Source organism: Antechinus flavipes, chromosome 3 (assembly GCF_016432865.1).
Source record: "Antechinus flavipes isolate AdamAnt ecotype Samford, QLD, Australia chromosome 3, AdamAnt_v2, whole genome shotgun sequence".
NCBI lineage: Eukaryota > Metazoa > Chordata > Mammalia > Dasyuromorphia > Dasyuridae > Antechinus > Antechinus flavipes.
In genome coordinates this window covers 585,638,043-585,657,422 of record NC_067400.1, presented here as the reverse complement: position 1 = coordinate 585,657,422, position 19,380 = coordinate 585,638,043, and the positions used below count along the sequence as shown (strand labels likewise).

Below are 19,380 nucleotides of genomic sequence, written 5' to 3'. Positions count from 1 at the left end.
TTTAAGATCTCTTTGGAATATAAGCCTTGTAGTAACACTGCTGCATCAAAGGGGATGCATAGCTTGATAACTTTCTGAGCATAGTTCCAAATCGCTCTCCAGAATGGCTGGATTCCTTCAAAATTCCACCAACAATGTATCAGTGTCCCAGTTTTCCCATGTCCCCTCAAACATTCGTCATTATCTTTTCCTGTCATCTTAGCCAATCTGAGAGATGTGTAGTGATATCTCAGAGTTGTCTTAATTTACATTTCTCTGATCAGTAGTGATTTGGAACACCTTTTCATATGACTACAAATCCTTTGACCATTTATCAGTTGGAGAATGGCTTGCTTTGTTATAAATTTGAGTCAATTCTCTGTATATTTTGGAAATGAGGCCTTTATCAGAATCTTTGGATGCAAAAATGTTTTTTCCAGTTTACTGCTTCCCTTCTAATCTTGTCTGCATTAGTTTTGTTTATACAAAAACTTTTTAACCTGATATAATCAAAATTATCTACTTTGTGATCAATAATGATCTCCAGTTCTTCTTTGGTCACAAATTCCTTCCTCCTCCACAGATCTGAGAGGTTAACTATCCTATGTTCTTCTCATTTATTTATACATCATTCTTTATGTCTAGATCATGAACCCATTTCGACCTTATCTTGGTGTACAGTGTAAAGTGTGGATCAGTGCCTAGTTTCTGCCATACTAGTTTCTTTTTCTTTCTTTTTTTTTTTTAATAACTTTTTATTGACAGAACCCATGCCAGGGTAATTTTTTACAGCATTATCCCTTGCATTCACTTCTGTTCCGATTTTTCCCCTCCCTCCCTCCACTCCCTCCCCAAGATGGCAAGCAGTTCTTTACATGTTGAATAGGTTACAGTATATCCTAGATACAATATATGTTTGCAGAACCGAACAGTTCTCTTGTTGCACAGGGAGAATTGGATTCAGAAGGTATAAATAACCCGAGAAGAAAAACAAACATCTGCCATACTAGTTTCCAATTTTCCCAGCAGTTTTTGTCAAATAGTGAATTTTTATCCCCAAAGATACAGTTTGGGTTTGTCTTTGGGTTTGTCAAACACTAGATTGCTATAATTGACTATTTTGTCCTGTGAACCTAACCTATTCCACTTATCAGCTTCTCTGTTTCTTAGCCAGTTCCAAATGATTTTGATGATTGCTGTTTTATAATATAGTTTTAGATCTGCTGTAGCTAGGCCACTTTCATTTGCTTTTCTCTTCATTAATTCCTTTGAAATTCTTGACCTTTTGTTCTTCCAGATGAATTTTGTTGTTATTTTTTCTACACCAGTAAAATAGTTTCTTGGGAGTCTGATTGGTATAGCACTAAATAAATAGGTTAGTTTAGAGAGTATTGTCATCTTTATTATATTCGCTCGACCTATCCACGAGCACTTGATATTTTTCCAATTGCTTAGATCTGACTATTTGTGTGGAGAGTGCTTTGTAGTTTTGCTCATATGGTTCCTGACTTCCTTGGCAGATAGATTCCCAGATATTTTGTACTAATGCTGATCAATTCTTACAGAACAATAATATTCCATAACACTCATATACCACAATTTATTCAGCCATTCTTTAACTGATGGGCATCCACTCAGTTTCCAGTTTCTGGCTACCACAAACATTTTTGCATATGTGGGGAGGGGGGATAGTTTCAAAGGAAACTGGAAAGGACTCTATATAATGCAGAGAGAAGCTAGCAGACCTAGGAAAACAATTTATGCAATGATAGCAATATCATAGAGAAAAACAACTTTGATTCCAACCAACACAATGAAAAATCATCAGTTCAAAAGTACTGACTTTTGAAATCTTGACTTCAAGGCTGGTGCTCTAACCACTGCACCAACTAGCTGCCCCCGAAATGGGTCTTTTTGTAACTCCTACCCACTGCTCCTCAATCTGCCCTTTGGAGCCAACAGGCCTAAAACATCTTCCACGTGCAATCTCTTCAGATCCTGAAAAATATGATTCCAAATCCAGCCTTAACATCCATAATTCCTTCAATCCCTTCCCACATGGCACCATCTCAAGACCATCACTCTCGGGGCGTCCCCGGCCTAGAAATGGCCCTCTGGAAATTAACGAGTAAGTGCTGATGGCCAGTGTGTCTCAGGGTCAGAGGAAAAAAGCTCCCTGGCTAGCATGGTAACTGGGTAACAAACCATTCCCAGCTTGAGAGGGATGAGGTCTCTAGAGGCTTCTGTAAGCCCCCAATTCTGACATTTCCTCCCTGGAGGGGAAAACAGTGTCCACATCATCAATATTGCACTGAAGCTAATATAGAGTCTATATCAGTTACACAGTCAAGGAGGCAGTACTAATATTCCCATTTCACAGATTGGGAAATTGAGGCCCAAAGGAAAGTCACTTGTCCAAGATCACATATCCAGTTATCCCCCAGCTCTTAGCCCTGTGATTGAGTCTGGAAACAGTGCACTATCCATCCAGATAATATGCTTCCAAAGTTATTTCTTCTAGTTAGACTTGACATGGACTTGATAGTTAAGAAAGACGGGACTTCTATGATATCAACCAACAAGCATTTGTTAAGCACCTACTGTGTACTAGGCCAGGTAAGATTTCCACAGGGAAGAGGGAAAGTTGCGTGGGGAGGCTTGTTGGGACACCTCCCTCTTGAGAATTCATGAACAAGCCACGGGGACTTTGAGCCTGGTGGCAGAGGCATTACAAAATAGGATTGGAAGCAAAGATACGACACAAAGCTGATCATCACACCTCTTCCACCGTGCTGGGCCCTGGGCCGTTTAATTTGGGGTCGGATTCCTTATGAAAGTCAATTGAGCTCAAGGAGATGGAAGAAATGGTTAAGAACAAAAGGGAAGTTTTATAAGGGACCATTACAGCAGCACCAGGACATCCGCAGTATAGATAATATAATATATTATAACATAGATACAGATGTAGATAAGATATATTATATATAACAAATATAGATAATATGTTACAATATAGTTAAGTAGAACAGGAAGGGGCCAAGCACTGAAAGGAAACAAGCATTTATTAAGATGCCTACGGTGACTGTGCTAAACACTTCACAAACACATTTCACTGGATCCTGACCCTGGGAGGGAAGTGCTGTTATTACCCCCAATTTACAACTGGGGAAACTGAGGCACATCAAACATAAGTGATTTGCCTAAGATCATACAGCCAGTGAATGAGGCTGGATCTGAACTGGTCTTCCTAACTACAGGCCCTTCTCTAAGGAAAGGACCTTAGAGACCATCAACTATAATTATTTTATTTTACAGATGAGGAAACTGAGGCTGAGCAGAGGAAGATGCATTCTCACAGAATTACTGGGGGGGCTTTCTTGGCTGTCAGTCAGGAATTCTCTTTGCAGCAGCTCTTCTGTTGGATGACGCTCCAGTCCCCACTTTTCTGGGTAATTTATCATTCTCGCAGCTCGCCTACGTCTCCTGCCAGCATCTCCATCACCTTCTGGGTGACCCCCAACTCCAACCCTTTGGAGAATGAAGTGCTGGATGACTCAGCCCCACAATAATACCTTGAATGTCGTGAAAAATGGGCTTTTGTTTGTGGGAGAAGATTGGGGTCATTAAAGGCATTTGGCAATTTCCAAGAGGCAGCCTGCTTCCATTTGTTCGGTTCTGGATACGATTCATTCTCTGTGTAATTACTTCTGATGGATGAGCCGTAAGGGTGTCCTCCCAACCCCACCGCGTGTCACGGCAGCTTCCTCCACTACATTTTTTTACCAATATATTTATATTACAAATATATTAATACCATAGATTACCTCAATAACATTATATAGTGATAATATTATATATTATATTTTATGATAATTAATATTATATAGTTACATATAATTAAATTATAAAGAGATACGGCACAGTAGGTCAGTGAATGGGAAAAAGGGCTGGGCTTGTGATTTCATCGGTATAGAAGAACCTTGGGTGGGCAAACTCCTTCTATCAATATGAGTCAATACCTTCTCAGCCACTCACAGCATTCCCACTGAGAGGCTGGGATCTACTCAGAGACATGCTGTCACGAGGTGTCAGAGACAGGATTCAAACACAAATCTTTCTGGCTTTGAGACCAATTTTCTATTGACCACATCAACTTATTCTATTTGAGAAGAGGAAGAGAAATAAAAGACAGACAGACAGGCAGACAGATGTTTGATCTACCTCAGTTTCCCCAATTGTAAATTGGGGGTTAGGAAGTTCTGAATTCAAATCTTGCCCTTCTAATACTTGCTCCCTCCCAATACCTCAGGCCATTTTCTAAGGCCATTAACTTATTGCATGAATTAGTGAGGGAATTTCCACACTAGAACTAACTTTCTTTCTTTCTTTCTTTCCTTCTCTCTCTCTCTTTCTTCCTTCCTTCCTTCCTTTCTTTCCTTCCTTCCTCTCTTTTTCTTTCTTTCTTTCTCTCTCTCTCTCTCTCTCTCTCTCTCTCTCTTTCTCTTTCTTCCTTTTCTTTTTTCCTTCCTTCCTTCCTTCCATCCAATATATTTGTTTTAAAAATGTATGCAAATATAGTTCACCCTGGCAAAACCTTATGTTCCAAATTTTTCTCCCTCTCTTCCCTCCTTGCCCCATCCTCTAGATAGCAAGTAAACCAATATATGTTAAACATGTGCAGTTCTTCTAAACATATTTCCACAATTATCATGCTGCACAAGAAGTCAGATCAAAAAGGAAAAAAAAATTAGAGAAAAAAACAGAAAAACAAACAACAAAAAAGAAGAAAATACTATGTTGTGATCCACATTCAACCCTCATGGACCTCTTTCTGGATATAGATGGCTCTCTCTATCACAAATCTATTGATATTGACCTGAATTATCTCAATGTTGAAAAGAGCCACGTCCATCAGAATTGATCATTGTATAATCTTGTTCTTGTCATGGCCAATCTCCTGGTTCTGCTCATTTCACGCAGCATCAGTTCCTGTAAATCTCTCCAGGCCGCTCTGAAATCCTCCTGCTGGTCATTTCTTATAGAACAATAATATTCCATTTTCATTATTTATTCATCCACTCCCCAATAATGGGCATCCACTCAGTTCCCAGTTCCTTGCTACTACAAAGAGGGCTGCCACAGAAATTAGGCAAGGACCCACACTTAACACCATATACCAAGATAAGATCAAAATGGGTCCATGACCTAGGCATAAAGAACGAGATTATCAATAAATTAGAGGAACATAGGATAGTTTATCTCTCAGACTTGTGGAGGAGAAAGAAATTTGTGACCAAAGATGAACTAGAGACCATTACTGATCACAAAATAGAAAATTTTGATTATATCAAATTAAAAAGCCTTTGTACAAATAGAACAAATGCAAACAAGATTAGAAGGGAAGCAACAAACTGGGAAAACATCTTCACAGTTAAAGGTTCTGATAAAGGCCTCATCTCCAAAATATATAGAGAACTGACTCAAATTTATAAGAAACCAAGCCATTCTCCAATTGATAAATGGTCAAAGGATATGAACAGACAATTTTCAGAGGATGAAATTGAAACTATTACCACTCATATGAAAGAGTGTTCCAAATCACTATTGATCAGAGAAATGCAAATTAAGACAACTCTGAGATACCACTACATACCTGTCAGATTGGCTAGAATGACACGGAAGATAATGCGGAATGTTGGAGGGGAGGCGGGAAAATTGGGACACTGATGCATTGTTGGTGGAATTGTGAACACATCCAGCCATTCTGGAGAGCAATTTGGAACTATGCTCAAAAAGTTGTCAAACTGTGCATACCCTTTGATCCAGTAGTGTTTCTATTGGGCTTATATCCCAAAGAAATACTAAAGAAGGGAAAGGGACCTGTATGTGCCAAAATGTTTGTAGCAGCCCTGTTTGTAGTGACCAGAAACTGGAAAATGAATGGATGCCCATCAATTGGAGAATGGCTGGGTAAATTGTGGTATATGAATGTTATGGAATATTATTGCTCTGTAAGGAATGACCAGCAGGATGAATACAGAGAGGACTGGCGAGACTTACATGAACTGATGCTGAGTGAAATGAGCAGAACCAGGAGATCATTATACACTTCGACAACGATATTGTATGAGGATGTATTCTGATAGAAGTGGATTTCTTTGACAAAGAGACCTAACTGAGTTTCAATGGATAAATGATGGACAGAAGCAGCTACATCCAAAGAAAGAACAATGGGAAACGAATGTGAACTATTTGCATTTTTGATTTCCTTCCCGAGTTATTTTTACCTTCTGAATCCAATTCTTCCTGTGCAACAGGAGAACTGTTTGGTTCTGCAAACATATATTATATCTAGGATATACTGCAACACATCTAACATATATAGGACTGCTTGTCATCTAGGGGAGGGGGTGGAGGGAGGGAGGGGAAAAATCGAAACATAAGCGAGTGCAAGGGATAATGTTGTAAAAAATTACCCTGGCATGGATTCTGTCAATATAAAGCTATTATTAAATAAAATTAAATTAAAAAAAAAAAAGAGGGCTGCCACAAACATTTTTGCTCATGTGGGTCTTTTTCCTTTCTTTATGATTTCTCTGTGATACAGATCCAGTAGAGACACTGCTGGGTCAAAGATATACAGTTTCATAGCCCTTTGGGCATTGTTCCAAATTGCTCCCCAAAATGGTTGGATCTGTTCACAACTCCACTGACGATATATTAGTGTTCCAGTTTTCCCACATCTCCTCTAATATTTATCATTATCTTTTCCTATCATTTTAACCAATCTGAGAGGTGTGTACATTAGAAATTTCTTATGCTGATGAAGTCATAGATCCAGGACTCTCCTTCCCTCAAATATATAAATATATATGAAAGTATATGAAGTAAATTTCAGTGTACCATAGGGACAGGAGCTAATATTGTTTGTTTTGTTTCTCGTTTCTTCTTCTTTTTACAATAAGACCAAGGATATCACGAGGAAACAAAGCTAAGAGATAGAAAGGACCTTAGAAAGCCAGGACTTTAGACTACAATCTCTTCATTTGACAAACAATTTTCTAGCTCTTTGAGATAGTCAGTGAGTTATAGCTGGAATGTGAACCCTCCCCTGACCTTCTGTCTCAGAATCCCTCCCTGGATCCCAAACAGCCAGGTTCTAGGGTCCAGGGCATTTGCAGCCGCATCCTGCATCAGCGGAACCATCTGGGGAGGAAATCTGGGAAGAGCCGAATTTCCTCTCTAGGACAGATCATTGTAGCTTCTGGAGAACAGCTCTGAGGTCCAGCATCGCCTCGGCGATGACGCTTGGCTGGCGGCCTCCGAGGAAAGGAGGGATGCTGTGAGGGCTCTTCCCAAGAATTAATACACCCTTTGTCCTTAAGCAGTGGGTTTACTGTCACATAAAATCAGCTCTCTCCTGCCGATCCCTGGGGTACAGAGGAAGACCAGGGCAGTCACTTCTCAATAAACTGCGTCAGGGAATCTATTTCTGCAGTACTTTAAGGGAGGGAGGCAGTGCCATTATTACAATACCCATTTTTGCAGATGGGGAAACTGAGGTTCATGGAAGGATTTGTTCGGGTTTGTATAATTACGGCTTGGATTTGAACTCAGATTTGGGGAACATGGAAGGAGAAGAGAAGATTTGGATGGGGGCTATGGGGTGATAGTAGTGCTCTTTAAAATATACAAAGGGCTGTTCCAGGGAAGAAGGATGAGATTTATTCTGCTAGGTCCTAGAGGATAAAACCAGTCATGATGGATGGGAACTGAAAATAAGTGAAGAGAAGCTTGGCTGTAAGGAAAAATTTCCTCCAGTTATAAATGGTATATAAAATTATACCAGTACAGTTTCATAGGTAGATAGATATCTATATCTATATATCTATATATCTATATATATACACACACACACTATATACTACATACTATATATATGTGTATAACATATAGTTTATAAATATAGATGCTATATTCTTGTGTATATATATACATATATATACACTATACTTATATATATACTATATATAGTTATGTATATGATAGTATATAATGTATATACTACATAATTCTCCGAGTGGAACGAGCTGTTGCAGAGGTAGGGAGCTCTTTGTCCTGTAAGGAAGGACGCCAAAGCGCCTCCCATGACCTAAGGAACCTGCTCTCCAACTTGGAGCCTCCCGTTCCCTGTCTGTAAAATGAAAAGATCTCAGTTTAAAGTCTTGGTTTTCCTGGGCTCCTTCCGGCTCAAAAGGCCGAGCCCAACGCCAAGAGCTCTCGTCTCTAGGGCACACGGAAGTTTACAAAGTACTCGTAGACGTGTTTCTGGGGTGAGAAAGTCTGGCGCCATGTCTGCATCACTGTACTGAAGGCCAACGGTCATAAGGAAATACTTGTAGGGAACCCTTGTTCAGGTACTGGTCAGGCTAGGGGGCTGCCGGGGTCCTCCCCAACTCCGAGATTCCGCATTGCTGAGACTCTTAGCCCAGTGTTGTGGTTTTTTTGTTATTGTTGTTCAGATATTTTTCCATTGCATCCAACTCTTTGTGAACCCCACTTGGGGTTTTCTTGACAAAGACAGAGGGCAGTGAGTCATTTCCTTCTTCAGATCATTTTACAGATGAGGAAATGGAGGCAAGCAGGGTGAAGTGACTTGCCCAGGATCACACAGATAATCCGTGTCTGAGGCTGGATCTGAACTCAGGGCTTCCTGATTCCGGGCCAGAGCTCTATGTGCTGCACCACCTAGCTGCCCATATGTTCTGTCTACTGCAGCAGTAAAAGATCCCCAAGGATGACTCCTTTTTAAAGAGAAGCATTCCATCATTAGTCCAGCTTCCCCTTATGTACTCTGCTTTCCATCTAGAATGTATGCTTCTTGAGGAAGTCACTATCTTGCTTACTTACATTTGTATCTCTAGCATTTAGTACAGTGCCTGCCACATAAAAAGGGTTAATAAATATTCTATCTATCTATCATCTATCTATCTATGTATCAATATATCTATTCATCCATCCATCCATCTTGATACCAATAAATCAATAAGCATTTATTAATCAATAACAAATAGTAATATAAATAAATCAATAATAATAAATCAATAAGCATTTATTAATATATTAATATGCTGTCTTGTCACTTGCAACCATGGTATCTTGTAACTGAATATGGGGGCTGTGAAATTATGATTTTTAATGAGTAAATGTTTGATTTGTATACCTATTTTACATACCTATATATCTGGATCACACAAAAATTTCTCAGGCAAAAAGGTTCGTGAGTGGGAAAAGTTTCAGAAGCCCTGTGCTAGATTATGAAGATACAAAGACAAAAGTGAAACAAGTTCTGCCCTCAAGGAGTTTATATTCCCCCTGGAGAGATAATATGAACACACCGAGCGCAGCTCAGTGCCGGGCCTGTGGTCTGGAAGACCTGAGTTAAGATCCCGCCTCAGACACTTCCCACTGAGTGACCCCGGGCAAGTCACTTCCCTGTTTGCCTCAGTTTCCTTCTGTGTAAAAATGAGCTGGAGAAGGAAATGGCAAACCATCCAGTATCTCTGACAAGAAAACTCCCAATTTTTCGACGTGACTGAAACAACTGAACAACATCAATGACGACAAAAATTACACAAAGCAGATGTGAGCAGGAAGACATTAGAAGGGAAGGCTGCACCTGAGCTGAGCTTCGGAGGGCTTGGGATGCTCTGAACAGAAGCAGGCGAAGGGAGAGAAATCACACCAAGACCCAGAGATGAAGCGGGATGTTGGATGGGCGGTCAGTTTGTGGAGGCGGAAGGGAGCGTGAAGGGGAGTCCTGTAGAGGCCCGGGCTATTAAAAAACAAATAAGGGCATTTATATGTGATCCTAGAGGCGGGGAGGGACTGGTATGGAAAGCGAGGATGGAACCGGGCAGTCAGGGGCCCAACAGGAGCATCTTGTGCCCCGACTGATCTGTGAGGGATGTGGATTTTCACACTGGACACCTTAAAGCAAGACGTGTTTATAATCAAGGCTCCGGTTGCTTTAGACCAGTCCCTCTCCTTTCCAGGCTGGGAAGGCAGCATTGCCCAGAAGGCCTTGATCTGTCAACAGAGAGTCTATTGGTCTGTAGAAGCCAAAGCAGCTACCCTCTGATGGGCTGAAAAGAAGGATTTCTCTCTACTTGGCAGGAGGCGGCGTCTGCAGGGAGCGATAAGCCCGGGAACCTGATGAGGTAATTGCCTTTTGTCAGGGGACCCAGGCAACATGCCTTGGAGGAAGAAATATAAAGCACCCACTGAGATGTACAAAATGAGAGAGAGAGAGAAAGAGCAAGAGGATGTCAGAGACAGAGAGACAGAGAGAGAGAGGGAGAGAGGGAGGAGACATACAGAGAGGGAAAGACAGACAGAGACAGAGACAAAGATAGAAACAGAGAGACACAGAGAATATTTTCTACCATTTCCTCTCTTCGGGAATGAGATTCATATTAGAAAAAAATAATTCAGAAGGTAGAATATTAGACCAGAGAGGGCCTTTATTAGGACAGTTTTAGTCTAGAATGTCTGATTAAACAGTTTCTTAGCATATGGAATGTCAGAATTGGGAAGGGCCTTCAAACACAGACTGTCAAAGCTTGGAGGGTCCTTTGGTTCACCCAAGTCAACTTTGATATTTTAAATCTAGGGAAACAGAGGCCAAGAGGGGCCAAGATGTCAAGGGTCACAAAGTAATAGGTAGGAAAGCTGGAATGAGAACTCTGATGTTCTGATTTAGGTCTATTATTGTCCCCACTCCCCGACCCCTGCAGATCAAACATTGTCCCAGATCACTTGGTAGCTCTTTGCCCTATTTATCTATACTTATCTATATACATACTGGAGCAGCCAGGTGGCTCAGTGGATATCTTTCTGAGTTCAAATCCAGCCTCAGACACTTATTATCTTTCCAATCCTGGGCAAGTCTCTTCACCCGTTTGCCTCAGTTTCCCCATATGTAAAATGAACTAGAGAAGGAAATGGTTAACTACTCCCTATTATTTCTGCCAACCCCCCCAAAAAAAACCTCAAATGGGGTCACAAAGAGTTGGAAATGACTGAAATGACCAAATGGACATTGCATTTTTAGCCCCATTGCACCCCGTTTCCGCCTACCCCACTTAGAACAGTGAAAAAAAAAAATCTTCACATGAGTGCAATGAGTAGATAGCAGACTCTTAATATATGCTTGTGGAATCCAAAGGAATCCAAAGATCCTCCAAGGATCTGACCTTTTAAAATGGTCCTTTGGACACTTAACACTTTGATGCCTCACGGGCAGTGAAGCAGGCCCCGGGCCTAGCTGGCTCCCCTGAGATGCCGTGTCTTCGTCAGCCCTGGGGATACAGGCAGGTGGCCCTCGCTGGGGCATCCCTCTGTGGGGACATCTCTGGCCTTGGGAGGAGCCAGAAGCCAAGCGGGCTGAGCTCCCTTCTCCCGTCCTATTTTCACTGAAAGGATGTCAGGGTTCGTCTCAGGAGAATGGCAGCCTCGCAGGCTGAGGGCACGTGTTCTTTTTGTGTCGTTTATTTAATTTAATGGAAAAAGACAGCAGAATATAATTTCTGTGTTGCCGTTCTTCTCTTTCTTTTCAGCTGAGTGATCATTCCATTTCTATAACAATTATAATAACAAAGGGCCAAAAGCAGACTGATAATCATAGAATCAATGAATATTAGAGCTGGGAGGGCTGTGAAGAGTGGGTGGGATGGCTTTTACAAAGGACCTTAGAACCCAGGATGTCACAGCAGGGGGCCCTTGAAACCCAGGATGTCAGATAGGAGGGAACTTACAGAAAAGAGTCTTGAAGCTAGGAAGTATCATGGAATGTATGTCAGAACTGGAAAGGAGCTTGAAACACAGAATGTTGGAATGTTTAATGAAAGCAACTGCTAGATCCTCAATAAATATTGGCTAGTTGATTAATATGTTGAATTCAATTACCAAAGGAAAGTTCCTTACAGAATTTCTTTATGGCTTTTGCAGTGGTTAAACTGAGTGATTATGTAGCCAGATTCTAGCTTTTCCTCAATTTCAGATGCCAGGGTTTGACACAGAGTTTAATGGAAAACTAGCTCCTCTTTATCTTGTGTTAAACAAGTTGATCATAGTGGCATACTACTCCATTCAAATGAGAGGACTGGATTAAATGATCTGCAAAGTCATTTCTGAGTATAATAGCCTGTATTCTAAGGCTCTTCCCAGCTCTGACCTCCTGGGTTCTAAGGGCCCTCCCAGCTCAGACATTCTGGGTTCTAAGGGCCCTCCCAGCTCTGACCTCCTGGGTTCTAAGGACCCTCCCAACTCTGACATTCTGGGCTCTAAGGGCCCTCCCGGCTCTGACCTTCTGGGTTCTAAGGGCCCTCCCAGCTCTGACCTCCTGGATTCTAAGGGCTCTCCCAGCTCTGACCTCCTGGGTTCTAAGGGCCCTCCCAGCTCTGACATCCTGGGTTCTAAGAGCCCTCCCAGCTCTGACCTCCTGGGTTCTAAGGGCCCTCCCAGCTCAGACCTCCAGGGATCTAAGGGCCCTCCCAGCTCTGACCTCCTGGGTTCTAAGGGCTCTCCCAGCTCTGACCTCCTGGGTTCTAAGGGACCTCCCGGCTCTGACCTCCTGGGTTCTAAGGACCCTCCCAACTCTGACATTCTGGGCTCTAAGGGCCCTCCCGGCTCTGACCTCCTAGATTCTAAGGGTCCTCCCAGCTTTGACCTCCTGGGTTCTAAGGGCCCTCCCAGCTCTAACATTCTGTGAGTAAATTCACACTTGGGAATCCTCCATTCTCAGGGATAGTATAGATTCAGTGTGAGAAAAGGGTTCCACCAGATGGCCTGTTACTAATGCAGCATTTATATTTAACTTTTATATAGTTAAAAAAAAAAAACCCATTAACTCTAGCTTAGGATTTGACTATTTTTTAGATATCCCATTGAGATGAAAACCACAGATCTATGGACAAGGGGCCAGAGACATCAACTAGCCAATTCCAATTTATTTCAGAGAGGGGGAAATGAGGCCCACAGAAAGGAAGTAACTTGGTCAAGATGCCAGTGAGTTAGTTATATGGCTAGCAATAAGTTATATGGCAGTCAATAAACATTTATTAAGTGCCTACTACACTTATACAAAATAAAGGCAAAGGATAATCCCTGCCCTCAAAGAATTTCTAGTCTAATGGGGTAGAAACATGCAAATGACTATATACAAACAAGACACAAGATAAATTGGAAATAATCCACAAAGGGAAGGCACTAGAATTAAGGGTATCTGTGTGTGTATGTGTGTGCATTAATTAAACTAATTAATTAAAGAATCAAACCAGGGATTGGTAATTGAGTTCAGTACTTTTTGTACACGATGGAGTTAAGGTGATAATGATGTCAGAAAGATATAAAAATCTAAGCAGATCTCAGAAATCTTGCCCAGTTTTTTATTTAAAATTGCGAACGCCTTGTGTTTTGTAGAAACAAAATGGGAGAACTGGAGACCAGACCATATAAAAATCAATGAAAGGATCTGGGAATGTTTAACCTAGAAATAAGAAACCAGAGAGAAATATGATAAGTCTCTTCAAGTATGTTATGAGGTAAGGGGATTAGATGTGTCCAAAATAGGCCGCCTCTGGAGGTGGTGGTGGCCCACAAATGGAATTTTTTAAGCAAAGGTTATATGGTCATCTGTTGGGAATATCGTAACTGAAGTTCTTATTCAGTTATGGGTCTCCAAGGCTCCTTCTGTTCTAAGATCTTTCCCAGCACTGACATTTTATTCTGCCAAAGTGTTTTTCCCTAAATCCAGATCTGACTACCCTTACTCAAACAACTCTGGTTGCTCCCTAGTGCCTCTAAGATCAGATCTAAATTTTTTTGCTTAATCCTTCATCACCTAGTCCCAATGTAACTCTGAGATGGGAAGAGGTTGTCCAGTGCTAGCTTATTCATGAATAGGCAGATTAGTCAATCTCCCTCCCTCATGGCTTCTTTGAGGTGTTATTATATTATTATTATTCAGAGTTCCATGAGAGGAGAAGGATTGTCTCAGATAGGTCCCCTCCACAGCTTCCAGAGCCTCTGAAAGGTTTAATGGAACCCTGGTGACCAGTGTTCTGGATAAGAATTAGGAAAAGGGGTCAAGTAATGACTGGAAGAGATTGGAATCTAGTGACTCATTAGCAATTTCCCTAAGTCTCAACTCTCTCATCTATAAATAAGTATGAAGAAGTCAAACAGCAAACATTCAAAAAATTATCATTTTTAATTCAATTTTATTTTATTTTCAAGTCTGTGTTTTTCCCCCTCCTATTTCTTCTTCCATTGAAATGAAAAAACAAAACCTGCTAGAAAAGTTTACAGTCACTTAAAAGGAATTCCTCCATTTTTTATTCTTAAAATAAAAAAATCTGCCTTCAGAGTCTAGAGAGGAGCAGCCTGGTCCATCATGAGTCCTCTGGAATTGTATTTGGTGACTGTGTTAAGGAAATTTGTAAGCCTTTCAAAGTTGTTTCAACAAACATTTATTGAGCACCTGCTTTATACAGCTCTGGGCTCAGTGTAGGCCTGTGGCCTATTAATAGTTCAGTAGAAGCAAATCTATTATTGTTGCTCGGTCGTGTAGGACTTTCCATGACCCTGTTTGGGATTTTCTTGGCAAAGATAGTGGAGAAGTTTGCCATTCCCTTCTCTAGCTCACTTTACAAGTGTGGAAACTGAGGCAAACAGGGTGCAGTGATTTGCCCAGGTGAGTCTTCTTGATTCTAAGCCCAGTGCTCTCTGCACTATGGCAGCACCTAGCTGCCACCACTACCACCACCAACATCATAATCATCAGCAGCAAAAACAGCAACAAAATCACTATAATTACGGTTTGGACCTGTGGCTGCCCCACTGGAAAGACTTTGACAAATAGGATAGTTTCTTCCTAAAAAAAAAAAAATCATCTGCAGACTTAATTGTCTCAAGCTTTAGCCACTGACAAGAGCTTCCCAGCTTCAAGGGTCCTCAAACTACGGCCATGGGCCAGATGCAGCAGCTGAGGACGATTATCCCCCTCACCCAGGGCTATGAAGTTTCTTTATTTAAAGGCCCACAAAACAAGGTTTTTGTTTTTACTATAGTCCGGCCCTCCAGCAGTCTGAGGGGCAGTGAACTGGCCCCCTATTTAAAAAGTTTGAGGACCCCTGTTCTAATCAAATTAGTGCTCAATTAGTAGGTATCTCTCAGGCTGGACTGAGCTTCCACTACCATGAAAGCGAATGTACCCTTCTGACCAGGTGTACCACTCTCAGTAATGGAAGAGGAAATAGCTGCATTTAAAAGCATCTTTGCTAATGGTAATAATAGTAATAATAACCGCCAGCATTTATATAACCCTGTATGGTTTGCACAGCACTTTGCATATGTGAGCTCTTTGGACTTCAGTGTTCTAAACTGCAAAATACTGGGGTGGGCCAGGAGCTCTCTGTCACTGCGAGTGTTTGGGCAAAGGCTAGGAAAACACCTGTCAGGGAAGCTGTGGGCGGCTGGGGGTGGGTGTGGGTGGGAGGTTGTGTGAGATGCCTGCTCTAAGCAAGGATGCTGGGATCTCTTTGTCTTCCTGCAAGGATAGCTCATCAAGCCACCTGCTCTACCTAATTTTGACTCAGTCAGCTCAGGTCTATTTTTATGACAGCTTGATCTGAGCTCCCTTCCTGATGATTTCCTAAATGATGAAACCATTTTAATGTAAATGCATCATGGAATAGAGGGGAAGAAAGCAATTTGGTTTTCAGAACCCCAGTGCCATCTGTGAATGCTGCAAGACACAACTGACTCAGGGACTTGGGCAGGGGCGGGAAACATATTGCATCTTGGATTCTAAGGTTGGAAAGGTCCTTGGAGAGCATTTCTCCTTTTTTTTTTCTTTTCACAGATGAGACAGTAACTCAGAATGGAGAATCCAAGTGCTACAACTCACACAGTCTGTAAGTGACAGGACCAGAATTCAAAGTCAGGTCTCTTGACTCCAAAGCTAGTGCCCTTTTAATCCTATTATTTCCTTGTTCCAGGAAGAAACTCAAGGCTTCCTTAGTCTATCAGAGATCTATTTCCTTTCCTCAAATTCTTACTCTGTGTCTTTATTTTTGATTAAGGGTCTAAATATTTAGCAGGAATCCCAGTTGTCTCAAGCTTGGCTTTTAGCAGGAGTGATTTATACAGAACTCGCTTAGGATTTGGTGCCTTTGGGTCTACTCACACTGGATGTCTCACAAGGCAGAACCCCTGCTAGCTGCGAGGTTTGATAGGTCAATATCATTCTGTGATGGGGGAAATGCTATTCATTTACTTTTTAAAAATGTATATGTCAAGTATATGTACAATATATGTGTACATATTTTGTATTTAACATATACTTTAACATATTTAACATGTATTGGTCTACCTGCCATCTGGGGGAAGGGGTGGGGGAAGGAGGGAAAAAGTTGGAATAGAAGTATTTGCAAGAGTCAGTGTTGAAAAATTACTCATGCATATGTTTTGTCAATAAAAAAATAAATTATTAAAAATGTATATGTCGTCACATCTATTAAAATGTATACTTCTTGAGGGCAGGCACTGTGAGGTTGGGTTTTTTTTTTTTTTTGCTCAGACTTTGTATCACCAATGTTCAACACAGTGCCTGACATACAATAAGTGCTTAATAAATGTCTGCCACATACTGGCTTACAGATGAGGAAACTGAGGCACACAGGGATTAGGTGGCTTGTCCAAAGTTACAGGTAGAAAGCATCAAAGGTAGGATTTGAACTCAGGTCCTTTGACTTAATCCAAGTACTTTAGTACTCTTTCTATTTTACTATACTGTTTTAATGACAGATGTACCTAAGATCTGCTTGGCCCTAAGTGTAGAAATAGGAGAAATGGGTAGAAGTGGCAAAGAAGAAAATTTAGGCATTTGGGGCAGCCAGCAGCTTGGGATCAGAGACAATTCCACCAGTATATGAGAGACACAGTCATGAGAATTTGAGATCCAGGAAGAAATATTAAGGAAACAAAAAACAACCATAAAAAGTTATTTTAAAATAAAGAATAGTAAATTTAAAAGTAACTATGATTATTATTATAAATTGGGCAACAGAATCAGGTGATTACATATGTAATTATAAGAAAAATACAAATCAAAACAACTCTGCGTTTTCATCTTACATTCAGCAAATTGACAAAGAAGACAAAAGACAGAAATAGTCAATGTTAGAGGGATTGGGGAATGATAGGCACACTAGGATACTGTTGGTGGAATTGTCAGATGGTACTGTCATTTGGAAAGCAATTTAAACTTTTATTAGTAAAGTGACTAAAATGTCCATATTCTTTGGTTCAGAGATTGCATTACTGAATCGAGATCCCAAGTAGGCCACTGAGAAGAAAAAGGTCCCCATAAAAATCAAAATATTTGTTACACATATTTAACATATATAGGACTGCTTGCCATCTAGGGGAGGGGGTGAAGGGAGGGAGGGGAAAAATCGGAACAGAAGTGAGTGCAAGGGATAATGTTGTAAAAAATTACCATGGCATGGGTTTTGTCAACAAAAAGTATTATAAAATAAAATAAAAAATATTTGTTACAGTATTTTTGTAATGATAAAGAATTTTGTGGGGCAGCTAAATAGTGGGGTGGATAGAGCAACAGCCCTGAAATCAGGAGGACTTGAGTTCAAATCTGCCCTCAGACACTTACACTTTCTAGCTGTATGACCTTGGGCAAGTCACTTAACCCCAATTGCCTCAGCAACAACAACCAAAAAAAGAAAGAAAGAAAGAAAATAAAGAATTTTGTGATTGTAAAGAAGTTTCTTAATGATTAGGGAATGGCTAAATAAATTATGGTTATGGTACATGAATTTGATGGAAAATTACTATTATAAGAATACACACACAAATCCAAAGTCAATGTTGTACAATGAGAAAGAACAAGCATGGCTCAAAAAAAGGGAGATGAGAAGACATTTTCATCCTTCCCCTTTGAAGAGCCAGAAAGTCCACAATATTGTAGATTGCACTTATTTTCAGTCTTTTTCATTATATTGATCAGTTATCTTAAATCTGTTGATTTTATTCTCTCTTTTTTTTGCTTTAAAAATACTATTTGTTACAAGGCATGACTTCTAGAGAGGGAAAAAGGGAAGGATATTAAGGAAACAAAAAACCATAAAAAGTTATTTTAAAATAAAGAATAGTAAATTTAAAAGTAACTAAGTATGATTATTATTATAAATTGGGCAACAGAATCAGGTTTCAAAAAGATCTCCACTGTCCGGAGCAGTAGATTGTAACAAGATGAAATCTCATAGGGATAAATGTAAAGTTCTATACCTGCATTTAAAAAATCAGTAGCAAAACTATAAGACGTGGGAAGTGTGACTAGGCATAAATTCACGTGTTGTATGATTCAACAACCAAAAAAAAAAAAATCCAACCTTGGACTTTGTTAACAGAGAACACAGATGTGTTTTCAACATGGGAGAAAACATAGACATGGTGCTTCTGCATTGACCAGGCTGTGTTCCAGTTTAGGTGCCCCATTTTAAGAGGCAGATGGATGAGCTGCAGAGTGCTTAAAGGAGGGAGACCAGGAAGAAAGCCAGGCTATATGAGGATCAGCTGAAAGAACGGGGGTATTATAGCCATTAGAAGAGAAGGTGGAGGGAAAATATGTCTGCTGCCTTTTCATATTTGAAGAAACAGACAAGGACCCATGAATGAAAGTTACAGAAAAGCAATTTTTGGCTGAATAAAAGGCAGAACTTACTAATAATCACAGATGGAAGAAATGGACTTGTTAAATTATTAGCTCCTTATTACCTGAAATGTTCATGCATATGACTGATGGCCACCAGCTGGGGACGACAAAGAGAGGACGTCTGCATGAGCAATGTGACCAGATGACTTATAAGATCCCTTTAACTCAAATATTCTATTTAGCTTAAATAGTGCATACTGACCAAGAGGGAAACTGACTGGATTATACTTCTGCCATGTACATAGATGATGGCAGCCAAAGAGAGAGAGAGGGAGAGTGTTGTAAACTTTCACCCCCAAAAGTTTGAGCTCGTTTTTAATGAGGGTCAATCACTGGGTCCAGTTGTCTATATCTGAAACCTTGGAGTTATATTTGACCCTTTCCTTTCTCTCCTCCACCATATCCAGCAGTGGCCCCAAACTGATAGTCTTATTCCATAATATCTCTTGCATTCATCCTCTTCCCTCCATTCATGTAACTACTAGTCTGGTTCCTAATCTCTCTGACAAGTCCCCCATTGATTTCCTTGTCTCTACTTTCTTCCCACCCCAATACATCTTTTACACAGCTGGCTCCTTCCCTATTGCCTACAAACATTCCTATTC

The 19,380-nt window shown here is 40.6% G+C and overlaps 1 protein-coding gene across 3 annotated transcripts in view; it reads right to left on the bottom strand.

Annotated features, from left to right (window-relative positions):
• The window catches only part of TMCO4 (transmembrane and coiled-coil domains 4), a 107,696-nt gene that overhangs the window by 17,873 nt on the left and 70,443 nt on the right, over window positions 1-19,380 (bottom strand). The window contains exon 12 of one of the 3 annotated variants that reach the window (XM_051988369.1): window positions 13,405-13,528. The exons of the other annotated variants lie outside the window; for them this stretch is intronic. Coding sequence (XP_051844329.1) covers window positions 13,524-13,528 — 5 coding nt within the window. The 3' untranslated portion in view covers window positions 13,405-13,523. Of the gene's footprint in view, window positions 1-13,404; window positions 13,529-19,380 lie in introns of those variants that run through there. 3 annotated transcript variants of the gene reach the window in all.